At 36.9% G+C, this 12,256-nt stretch overlaps 1 protein-coding gene across 4 annotated transcripts in view; it reads left to right on the top strand.

Moving 5' to 3' along the window:
* Positions 1–12,256, top strand: part of LOC135841466 (interference hedgehog-like) — an 88,910-nt gene that overhangs the window by 66,019 nt on the left and 10,635 nt on the right. For all 4 annotated transcript variants that reach the window (XM_065358434.1, XM_065358436.1, XM_065358433.1 and 1 more), the window contains 3 exons: positions 3,246–3,463; positions 10,453–10,873; positions 11,015–11,239. In XM_065358434.1, the coding sequence (XP_065214506.1) occupies positions 3,246–3,463; positions 10,453–10,873; positions 11,015–11,239 (864 nt within the window). The remainder of the gene's footprint in view (positions 1–3,245; positions 3,464–10,452; positions 10,874–11,014; positions 11,240–12,256) is intronic.

Here is a 12,256-nt window from a genome sequence, read left to right as displayed (position 1 = left end):
TCGTAGACAAGCGGATTCGATAAAGATGGTTTTGTTACGCACACACAAGTTATACGCTTCAACCCCAAGAATAGCATCGATTGAATTGATATTTACGTTACGATCGTAGAAAGCAGTATCAGCGAGATTAAGCCGACGTTCGTTCACTTTTTCTGCAAAATCGCCGATGATATAATTCGTTACAGAATACGGTATTCGATTGTTGATTACGGTAAATCGAGCACAAAATTCGAAATCTTCTACTCGCGATTCGATTGAAAATTCGATAATTTGATTACATTCGGTTTCGCTATCACCAATACCAGCTACTTTACTCGGATACGGTGCTTTAGTTGTTGATAAATCGTTACGTTTAATGAATTCGTTCGTTATCAAATTCAACTGAGAACAGGAATCGAGTAAAACACGCATAGTACCGCACTTGTTTCCGCTAACAAACTTTACAAGCGCAGACGGCAATAACGCAATTGGTTTTTGAACGGATACGAGCGATGACATACCGCAAGTCGTTCTTGGAGTGCCATCTTCGTTTAATTCGGGCTTCGGTGGATCCTTCGGGTCGTTCGTTTTATCAAAATGCAGTAGCGTATGATGACGGCTGCTACATTTTTTGCAATTCGGTGATTTACGACATTCGTTGGTGCGATGATTCGAATGGAAACAATTTCCACACAGAGATTTCGATTTGATGATTTCGTATCTCTGCTTCGGTGTTTTGTCGCGGAAAATGTTACAATCGATAAGCAAGTGCAACTTGTCACAGCAGGAACAAGCTGGCTTCGGTGGCGATGATTGAGGAGTACCAGAAGGACCACTTTTCGGTTCGTTATTCGATACAGCAGTTAGAGTCGATCGTTTGCCAGATGAACTGGGTGGAGTATCGTTTCGTTTCGTTGGTTTGGTCAAATCACTGCTACGTTTAGTGACTGACGCACGATTCTCGAGAAAAGATTTCAGAACACTCCAACGTGGAAACTTAGTGTTCGTTGTGAGAGATTTTTCAAAATCTTTGTACGTTACGTTGTCTAATTTTTCGGATACGATATAACACAATATCGGACCCCAATTTTCGGTGTCTTCTCCGCAAGCTCGTAACCCCTTCAAAGCGCGATTCACATTGCTAAGAAGCATAGGGATTTCACTCGTTGATTTGATTCGATTTATCGAGAATAATTGATCGAAGTGTCTTCGGGTTATGGATTTGATATCTTTGTAGGTTGAAACTACAAGACACCACGCTTCATCATAACCTTTATCGGTAACAGGAGTATCTTTCACCAAATCGTGAGCTTCTCCAATCAACGCTAGTTTAAGGTAATATAACTTTTTAACCTTCGATAAAGTTGGTTCCTCATGAACCACGTTCTGGAATATGGCGTAAAATTCCAGGAAATTCTCGATAGCAACACCATCAAATTTTGGTATATCAATTCGAGGTAATTTTACGTTCGGTTCAGGAAAACCACCAGTCATGTTCATTGATGAGTTATTTAACGATTCGCGTGTTTGTTGAGCTTCAAACTCGGAAATATAACTCTTCGATTTAGCGATTACAGGTAGAACAGACTTTTTCACTTTTTCAAGCTCAGCTAAAATTTCGTCTTCGATAGCAGTAATTTCCTTTTCCGTTTTCGGTTTGGCGGCCTCCTTGGATACAGATGCAAGATTAAATCCACGACTGGATATTCGTTTATACGATTCGAATTCATTGGTGAGTTCTTCAAGATTAACTCTCACCTCGCTAACGTTATCGATCGAGTAATTATTTGCGATAAGCTTTTTGAGTGAGTCAACAAGCTTTGTTATGCATCTGCCGGAGTAACGCGAACTATGCACGTAGCTAAAGGTACCGTCTTGGTCTTCCATGATAACGAAGATAAGGAACGATGATTCGAATGATGAAAAAAGCAGCTGAATATGGTAAAACGTTTCGGTACGATGATGATAAGCGTTTCAATACGATAAACGCTTCGTTGCAGGAATAAAACCCTGGGTTTCGGGTATGGAAGCCCTTCGATACGATGAATTGCGGGTACGGAGGCCCTTCGATTCGTTGATTGAGCTATAAAAGCTCACCGGAACGATGATAAACTGGATTACGATTTGCTGAGCTGTATAACGAGCTCAAACACGACATAACGATGAACATTACGCGAAAATTCGCTAGATAGTTTCAAATTACATACGTACAACGTACTCGATAATTATTCGCACACGCGATCCGATAACGATAATTAGTATTTACACTCGCGTACGATGAGTCCCTGTTCGGGCGCCTTCAATGTTTGCGTCTATTTACGCATTCGTAAAGGTGAGTGTAACGATTAATTGATAAAATAGGACTCATCGAATTATACAAAAATCAACAATATATTTACAACAAAATTTTACAACGAAATTCGAATAATAAGAGGCGAAAAAGATCGCGTTAAAAAGCAAGTCATTTTGCTATCAGTCGAGTACGTAGATAAACATTCGAACGTCTAGCGCTCGAAAAACCAGTTGAGGCTTTCAAAGCTTCGATGCGTCGAGAAAAACGACACAGATAAACAGGTAGGTATAAAACTAGTCTACCTACACAATCGAACGTAACAATTATTATGGGGAGTCATGGGAAGCTGGGATTGATGCAGATTGAAATTGATTGGTTGGTGTAAAGATTTTGGAACCTTATCTCGGAACCAGGGTGGGTGAACCAATTTAGCTATTCGAGTCGATAAAATTCAGTTTGAAAAATTATAACAATAATCCTGAGGGGGGGGGGGTATTTTTTTTCTTCAATGAGTTGTTTTTTGAAATAAATTTCTGATTTTATTCATCTCGAAGATCTCAACGTGGAATTCTTGGGACATTTGATATTCAGTCGTTACTCCCTTCTCCCCTCCTGCCATTCTGATCACATATACACTTTCATTCTCGAATTCACATCACATCGAGAGAAAAAAATTACTCGAAGAGAAATGAAAAATGACCATACTTAGTATTTAATATTGGTACGATATGGAGCTACCTGATGAGAGAATTTTGAAAAACGAGTTGACGAGCCATGCAATTAAGATTGCTTGAAATTACAAGATGATAAGATCTGCTCAATAACTCGAACTCGAAGACCACCAATATTCTGATTTTCGAGATTTTTCCCATACTTACTTACAATGTAGTTGATATACTCGTTTCGTGTAGGTACCTATACTTTTACAATTTGAAATATCGTTGTATGTATTTTAACGGTGGTATTTTTTCAGATGTCGGTATACTTTTCGTAAAATCTCCGGAACCGTTTGCTGGTCCGCTCCGGGACGACGTTTTTTTCGACTGCTCGTTAAACTTACCGGCGGAGGCGATCAGATGGCGTCATGGTCGGAAATATATTCAACAAAATCGTACAACGTCTTCTCGAACATCTACCACCAATCAGCTTACTATTAAATTAGACGATGAAACGCAGCTGGGAGATTACCAGGTTAGAGAGAGCTTAGATACTTTATGGCTGGTAATTTTATCAGCGAGTATAATTTATTTGTCATAATCACGAAATGGAAATTAATTTCAATTCGGTGTACAATGTATCGGAATATGTATAAGAAAGATGGGTCGTCGTCGTCGGCCGTTGTAATGTTGATCGTGATGAAAATCGTAATTCAATTTTTGTAATGTTGAGAAATTTATCTTGATGGGATTTTGGAGGTTAACTTGGGAGGAGGGGAGAGGGAAGGAGTCGTTTTTCTTTATTATTTGTGGAAGTGAATCTAGGTGAATAATTCGGATGTGGTAGCAGTACGTGAAAAGATTCTGTGTGTTTGAATTGGTTTTGCTTGTGAGTTGTGATAGAGGAATCTGTTGGTTTCCTGGCAAAAGGTTTAAGATCAAAGAATTCATTAGAAAGTGACCTTTTTGTGCTGTATATTGTGATTTTTTTATGACTTTTTGATGATTTACTGACCAGTATACTTTGTAGCGAGACTTTCAGAGTTCGAAGAAATGTTTTTTTGGGTGAAATGTCTCGATATTGTATTTACGTATACTTACCATGAAAAATACTCTCATCGTTTTATTGAAGTGGTTTCAAAAATTCTCAAAGCTCTTCATGGCTTTTTCAAGAGTCTTATGGAATGTGGGTGCAAAAAAAAATATTTTTAGCTTGTTGTAAGTCAAGTTTTCGGATGTTTTTCATCGTATGTATATTCACAAGATAACCTTTCGAGTTGCCTCTGGCTCCAAAGTTACAAAAAAATCAGCATTCTCAAGTGTTTGAAACTTCACCAAGATTTTGAAATTTTGAAGGAGTTTCGAAAATCCAATTTTAGTTGAAATCTGAGACAAATTCTTTTGGAAAAAAATAATTTCTCTCGAGAAAGAAAAAAAAACACAATTCCTCTAAAAAAAAGTTTATTAACTGATTCTGCAAGTTATTAAAAAAGGTCAAAAAAACGATCAAAGAGGTCCCTAGCAGACACGATTGACATGTGTTGAATTTGGATAATTTTTCTTCGTTTTAATGGCAATGGTTTTTTACTCAAAATATCCTGTTATTATCCCCCCCCCCCCCAATTTGAAAAGTTATTAGATTATTTGAAAAAAAAATTATTATACGGTTAAGAAGTTACAGTTCACTTTCAACGTCCAAAATTTTGTGTATTTAGGTATTTTTGAATGAAATTTCCCACCTTTTTTTATGGAAAATAAAAAAATTCAGGAAATTCTCATAAAATCCAATATTTATAGAGGTTGAGAGAGTCAAATAGTGAACCTATAGATTTTTTTTTAATTTTTGAAAAATAATTAGCTTCAGCTTTGAGACATCGAGATCTCTGGATGCTTGTTAAATTGAAAAGTCGAGAAAAAAGGCGGATTTTACATTTTTGTGCTTTTAAACAGAATAAAAATTGCTGTCTATGTCCTCTTGAATTTTTGTTCTGTCTAAAAATTTTTCCCAAGTTTTCTCAAACTTTGAAAACTAAAGAATTGCGAAGAGTTGAAAAAAAGTTGAAAAAGCTTGAGTTGACCATTACTTTTGAAAATATTTTCTTGATAAGAATTTTTGAAAAAAGTATGAAAAATGTGGGAAGAAACATTTGATGGAAAAGGAAAAAAAGGTAGGTATTTTATCGTCAGAAAGTAGTTTTTACCATTGTGTTCCCATTTCTGAGCAGTAGGCGTGAAATTTTGAAAAAAATTGGTACAAAAAAAATTTTGAAGCATTTAATAAAAAGAAAGTATTTTATTTTTTGAATAATTTATTTTGAGTGTCTGCTTAATAAAAACCCCTCCTCGGAGACAAATTTTGATCGGAGCTGTAAATTGAAAAATTAGAGGAGAGTTCAAAAAATATGCACCACAATAAGCATAATTCCAGTTCCAAAATTTCATATTTTCAACTTTGAAAAATTTCAGGACCAAAGGTCAAAATTTGATTCTCTCTGAGTATGGTACATTAAAATGTGGATCGTGAAAAAAAATAGATGGATTTTGACCAAATTCAGTCGAGATCTTCGTTTTTGAGTTAAAAATCACTCAGAAAAAATTTAAGTTGCGAAGGTATTCTTTGAGCGGAAATAGGGGTCCTCAAAAGGGGGCATTTTTAAAAAAAAAAACGATGATTTTTTCGCTTTAAACTCTACCTAATCTGTTTTGAGAAAAAAGGCCGAGTCCCAGAAGGTAGTTTTTGAGATTATGCGTTGATCCAGGCCATATAATCATATACGTGATGATTGAGTGGTGGAAAATTTGCAAATTTCTTCTTTTGGGGTAAATTCATGTTTTCAGGGTGTCTAACGATCAGAAAACTCATGAAAAAGTCATGAATTTTAGTAGGTGGTCAACTGCTCATGATGAATACTGCTCGAAACACACTTGAAAGTTTTTTAAAAAGCCCATAAAATGGGGGGAAAATAAAAAAATTGAAAATTTGTTCAAAAAATCAGAAAAATAAAAAAACTAAAATACCTAATTTTTGATCATGAAAAAATGGCAACCCTGTTCGATAAGTTAATTGGCTAGTATACCTATTTACTGGGTTTGAGAAATGACACGTTTTCTGTACTTGCCTACAAATCAAGAAAAAATTTCCTCGCAGTTTCAAGTTATTTATTTATTTTAATTTGGGGGGGGGGGGTGTTTTCATGAGGTAAAAATGTGAAAAATAGGTCATGAAAAAGTCATGATGTTTTGGCTTGGGAGTTTTGTTAGACACCCTGGTTTTGAAACATTTTCTTATCAGATATTTCTCATTAATTGTTAAAACATCGAAAGATGTAATTTTTGAAGGGGGAGAAATCTTTTGGATCTTTTGAAATGCGGTGGTGCCAATTTTTTAAATCATTTTTACCAATTTCAAAAAGATCGAAAAAAAGATTATTAAAGTTTTTGGTTATTTTTCTCAATTTTTTGAAATCCTCTCCTTCTTGAGGTGTCACACTCCGATTCGAACGGGACTGCGATTTTTGGAGAGAGCATAGTCTGAAACCCCCAAAACCAAATTTTCAGCTGCCCAAGTTCATTTTTAGATTTTTGGCGAATTTTTGAAAATTTTTGAAAATTCAAAAATTGACTGTTTTTGGCGATTTATGCTTTTTATAAAAAGTACGCACTTGATCAGTAAAAATGGTCAAAATAAGTCCCAAAACTAATATTAATTACTCAAATCCAAATTTTACATTTCCAGCCATTCTGGAGCATCCAGCGCGATTTTTCAATGTCTCCAGAATTTTGAATTTGCTTCAGAAGGCGTGAATATGCAGTTGGGCAGCTAAAAATCGAGTTGTCTATTATACTCGACCTGTTTAACGAGTTTATCTACATTTGAACCGATTTCGGGAGTGACACCTCAAGAGTGGTTTTTTGACCAGCTTTTTTCAAAATTAAAAAATCCAAAAAATCAAAAGATAACCGTTTGTGAGGAAATTTTTGAAATTTGTGCGAATCGCTGTATTTCTTCGAGAACTAACCCCCGGAGCGCAAATTCTACCATTTCCAGCCGTTTTGGAGCGAGAGTGATACCTCTAAAAAAACACTCTTGAGGTGTCACTCTCAAAATCGGCTGAAATGTGGATAAACTCGTAAACAGGTCGAGTGTAATGTATACAACTCGATTTTTAGCTGCCCAACTTCATATTCACGCCTTCTGGAGCAAATTCAAAATTCTGGAGAAATTGAAAAATCGCGCTGGAGGCTCCAGAATGGCATGGGAATGGTAAAATTTGGATTTGGGTAATTAATATTGGGAAAACTTTAATTGAACGACAGAAAAAGTGAATTGCACGACAGAAAAATCCCACGACGAAATCGTGTTTTTGAACGACAGGGATTTAACGACAGTTTTGGTCATTAAAACGACAGCATTGAACGACAGACCTTGAACGACTAGCATAGAAAATTCACGCCATGAAAAAGGGAATGCACGACGAACATGGGAAAGCCCGACGAAATTATTTCAATTGCCCGATACCCCAAATTTTTGTCCTCTTGTTTGAATTAGTGAACATGAATGGAGCAGTATTTGTGAATAATGAATGGTACGCTTGTTTCAATAAGTGATATCTCATCATTTTCGTTTCATTCATGTCTTTGTTGAATAGTTATATCCGAAGTTTTGGCGATGTAGGTACCTGCTCAGTACACATACATTGAACTACGTATAACATTACCTAAATTGGACTTCATATTCGTGTTCGGGGTGTTCGAGTCAATATGGAAACGACACCAACATTATGAAAATATCTGAACTTTCAATATAGTGAAAATTGAGTTGGGGGCAGAGGCACTGGAAGGGTGTGGATGCAGGTAGCATAAAATTGCACTTTATATTCGTTTTCGGGGTGTTCGTTTCATATGGAAACGACACCAACATTATGAAAATAGCTCAATTCTTAATATAGTAAAAATTGAGGTGGGGGCAGAGGCACTGGAGGGATGTGGATGAGGGTAACATGAAATTGGACGTCATATTCGTGTTCGGGGGGGTTCGATTCATATGGAAACGATACCTCGTTTACCAAAAACAATAATTTACACCAGAATCCATTTTTAACCCCCCCTCTGTTGGTTTTTTCAATTTTTGACCACGGCCCACCAAAAATTTTTTTTGAAGAAAATATATGTTTTTTTGGGGTTAAAAACACACTTAAAAATGCTATTCGCATTTTTGTGCTGAATCATGATCATTGCTAAAACAGGCAAACAAAACTAAAAAACGCCATTTTGAGGGGAAAATATGGGGGGAGGGAATTGAAATTTTTTGTGGGGATACCTCTTATGGATGTTTACAACATGCCAAAAAATTGAAAAAATCGGTTCACATGGGGCTGAGAAAATTTTTTTATTGTAATTTCAGAAACGGGGGGTTTCTCAAAAACGGGGGAGGGGTCTGGGGGTCTGAAACTTACCTGACGGAAGGTGCTCAAGAGTACCCACCTTCCATGCAAATATCAACCCTGAAGCTCTCGAGGGCAAATTCACCATACTTATCCACCTATAGCCTGTGATTTTGTGAATAAATTCGTCGCTATTATCATTATGTCGTCGTTCATTTCCTAAAGTCGTCGATGCATTTCATTCTATTTGTCGGGCATACACTGGCGTTCATTTGATTTTCTTGGCGTGCACTTCAATTTTTGTTGTCGTGCGATTGTTGAAAACTGTTTCCGTCGTTAAAAAAGTGGTTTTGGGACGTTAGCATCTGTCGTGCAAAACACTTTTTTTCTGTCGTTCGAATGATTTAATCTGTCGTGCCGATAAATGGCACCCATTAATATTAGTTTTGGGACTTATTTTGACCATTTTTACTGATCAATTACGTACTTTTTAAAAAAAAGCATAAATCGCCAAAAACAGTCAATTTTGAATTTTCAAAAATTCGCCAAAAATCTAAAAATGAACTTGGGCAGCTGAAAATTTGGTTTTGGGGGTTTTAGACTATGCTCTTTCCAAAAATCGCGGTGCCGTTCGAATCGGAGTGTGACACGTCAAGAGGTTCCCTTGTGAGACATCTCCGGAGCTAACATTTTTTTCGAGTCGGTCAACTCAAAATAAAGGTCTTCGGAGGTCTCAAAATAATCTCAGCTGCCTAAATAAAAAATTGGGGGTACTAAAGGGGGTTTGCATTTTTTCAAGTAGGTAGGTAATCCAAAATTGCATATTGGTACAGAAAATCAATGACCAGTCGTTCTGAAAACCCACAATCGTCAATCTACAATCTACATAGTTACATTTTTAGGTTACTACCACGTTTTGTGGCGGAATTTTAATATGGGTGAGGAAAATAATGTCTGGGGGCCTAAATTTTTCACAAAAAATATGGTAAAATATCGAAAAGTAGATACATTTTATCCTCTTCATCTCGAAAATGACCTTAAAAACTTGCCGGGGCTTGGAATATGACCTAGAAAGATGATTTTCAGAGTTGTAGCTGCCTCGTGGCTCGTAGCTCATTTTGAGATTTCGAGGATTTTTTTCGTTGAAAAATTGACCTACAAAAATATGTGCATAGTTACCCTAAATTATGTCAAGATTGGACCTCCGTATTCTTTCTGTTATTTTTTCTAGTTTTTAAAAGTTAGCTCACTATTTTGGTACATAGGTACTTAATCATTTAAAAAGTTGGTTGGTCACATCAAAAGTTGACTGAGGGCCACCTCCTATCCTACTTGAGTGGTTTATTGGAGCAGAAAATATGATGGTGTTTATGTTACTAGATCATCGAAGAGAACTCGTGAGAAAAAATCTACGAAATCAGAGAGATCTTCATTTTTGGTTCGAGTTAATGCGGAATAGGTCATATGACAGAAATACATTCTTTCCTCTTTCGGTTGATATAAAATTAGTCGATCGGTAGATGCTCTACATACGCAGACCCACAGACCCTAGCTATAATATCCGGGCCCGGGGCACATTCCACCGTTGCTCCATTCACTGCTACTTTAGTCGAATAGGACAGGCTACGTGTAGGCTATTTCATTAATGAACATCTCAGACGACTAATTAACATTTCGTCTGATGACATAATTTAATTATTGGGTCATTACTTGTGCGAATGCGAATTGATTTTTAATACGATGACTGCTGAATTGAAACCAGTTTTGATTCACGTTTTAGAAAGAAAAAATTTAGACTGACTATGAATGGCGGTGACAATGACGACGCTATAGCCTAATAAAGTTGACGAATATGGTGGCTTAAAAGATTGATGAAAAACTTGAGCGATAATTCGACAAAAATGACGAAAGACGAAACTTATAGTCAGGCGTCGGCGGCGACGATGATCGTCCTCGTCGATGAGAAAAAAATTGTCATTAGACGAACGATACTTTGTTTAGCTGTGGGAAAACAAAATACCTGCTTATTAGACGACGACGATGACGTTTTGATGATACGACTACGCGTATACTTCGAACGTAATATGTATTTTGATCATTAGTAAATCTAACGACGTAATTTTTGTTTCATTATTTCCAGTGTGTGGCGTACTTTGGAGCTTCGGCGATCGCCTCGGTGCCGGCTAAGCTGTCTCTGGCTGAGATGAAACCTTTCCCTCACCAGCCGGAGAAACATTACAAAGTGACCGCTGGAAACATGGTGTCGATATTTTGCCCGCCTCCGGTGAGCAATCCCAGCGCCGTGATTCAATATTACCGCAATGATAAGAAAATATCGTCGCAGCATTCTCGAATTCTACCCACCTCGAGTAGTTTACTATTGCAGAATGTCTCGGAACAAGATTCCGGCGTTTATACATGCTCGGCGACCAATTACATCACCAGCCAGACATTCAATGCGCCTTTCCGAGTCATATTGGAAGTAGTACCTAGTCGTTCGGTGCCTCAATACCCGCCCAAGTTCTTATCCTCTCCTCAGACTAATTACGTAGTTCAAAGTGGTAAGTGTAATGATGCCATGTCCTCCTCGGACTAGCCAACAAAACAAACAAACTAACGAATACCTATACTTACCTATGGGTATAAGTAGTAAGTGAGTAAGTATAATAAGTATACTAATAAATTTTGCGGCATCGTTTCAGGCTCGAACGTGACAATAGAATGTGTAGCTGTTGGCGAGCCGCCACCTCGTGTTACTTGGTACAAAGCCGGCGTTACGCAGGCTCTGCCCAAAAATCGTACAGATTTGTTGGTCGGCGGTCTGCATTTGAGGAATATTGTACCCGAAGATACCGGAGAATATGTTTGTGAAATGAATAATGGCGTTTCGCCGCCTCTGCAGCATAAAGTCCTTTTACATATTCATGGTTCGTATTCGTATTATGCAGATTGCGTGTAGTTTATACGTATAGTACCTAGACCTACGTTTACTTATAGGTATTTCCGTACTTGGTATATCTAATAAAAGTGCTTTACAACTCCACCGACGACTGATCTGACCTGACATTGCGATTTCATTGAAAAAACTTGTTATGGTATGAACGAATTCTGCAGGAAATGAGAAACGTCGTCTAGAGACCTAATTGGACCCAGAGAATGTCCGGATCTGATCTGATCTAATCAGATCTACTCAGATGTGGTCATTTTCCTGATCTGATCAGACCCAATTTTAGCTCATCCCCTCTGAGCTCCGATTTCCCTGTGTCTCCCCTCGCTTTTGTGGAACGTTGTTCAAAGATGGAAATTTTGAGAGAGAGGATTAGATATAGGTGCATAAAATTCAAAGATAAAAAAAAAAGATGAGAAGAATTAGATTTTGGGAAATCCAAAAACAGCTAAAACTCGAAACACGAAGGCTCAATTGATCCATGGCCCACATTTCACCAGTTTTGGAGTCACATCGTCATCTGACGAGGGATTGGTTAGTGATAAATTGCCCATTGAAATAAATCAAAGAAGTGTGTTTACACCTCGCATCGTATTTGAGTTTTCTGAAATCATTATTGTAGGTATTCGGTATAGGTATAGATTCTAATCATCTAATGTAACTTGTGAATGCAAACAAAAACATATTCTAACAAAATTTTTCGCCTATTTACAAAATATTTATTTGATGATTATATTTTTTGCACGAAATCACACATCATTGCGAACCACAAAATTTTGAGTAAAACGAGACCAAATTGTTTTGGCATATTTTGTATATTTTAATCATAAATTAATCATTTTGCGTAATTTGGAATTTACCTCAATTTTTTGATACGTTTTGTGCATTATTTCGCACCATTTATCGTTTTAAATTCATATTTTTTTAGAAGTTGCTCGTAAATTTTAATAATTTTTCGTAATTATGTACTTTGGAATTTTTGATTTTTTTTCTTCAA

Source organism: Planococcus citri, chromosome 3, assembly GCF_950023065.1.
Source record: "Planococcus citri chromosome 3, ihPlaCitr1.1, whole genome shotgun sequence".
Classification (NCBI taxonomy): Eukaryota; Metazoa; Arthropoda; class Insecta; order Hemiptera; family Pseudococcidae; genus Planococcus; species Planococcus citri.
This window is presented reverse-complemented; position numbering and strand designations above follow the sequence as displayed.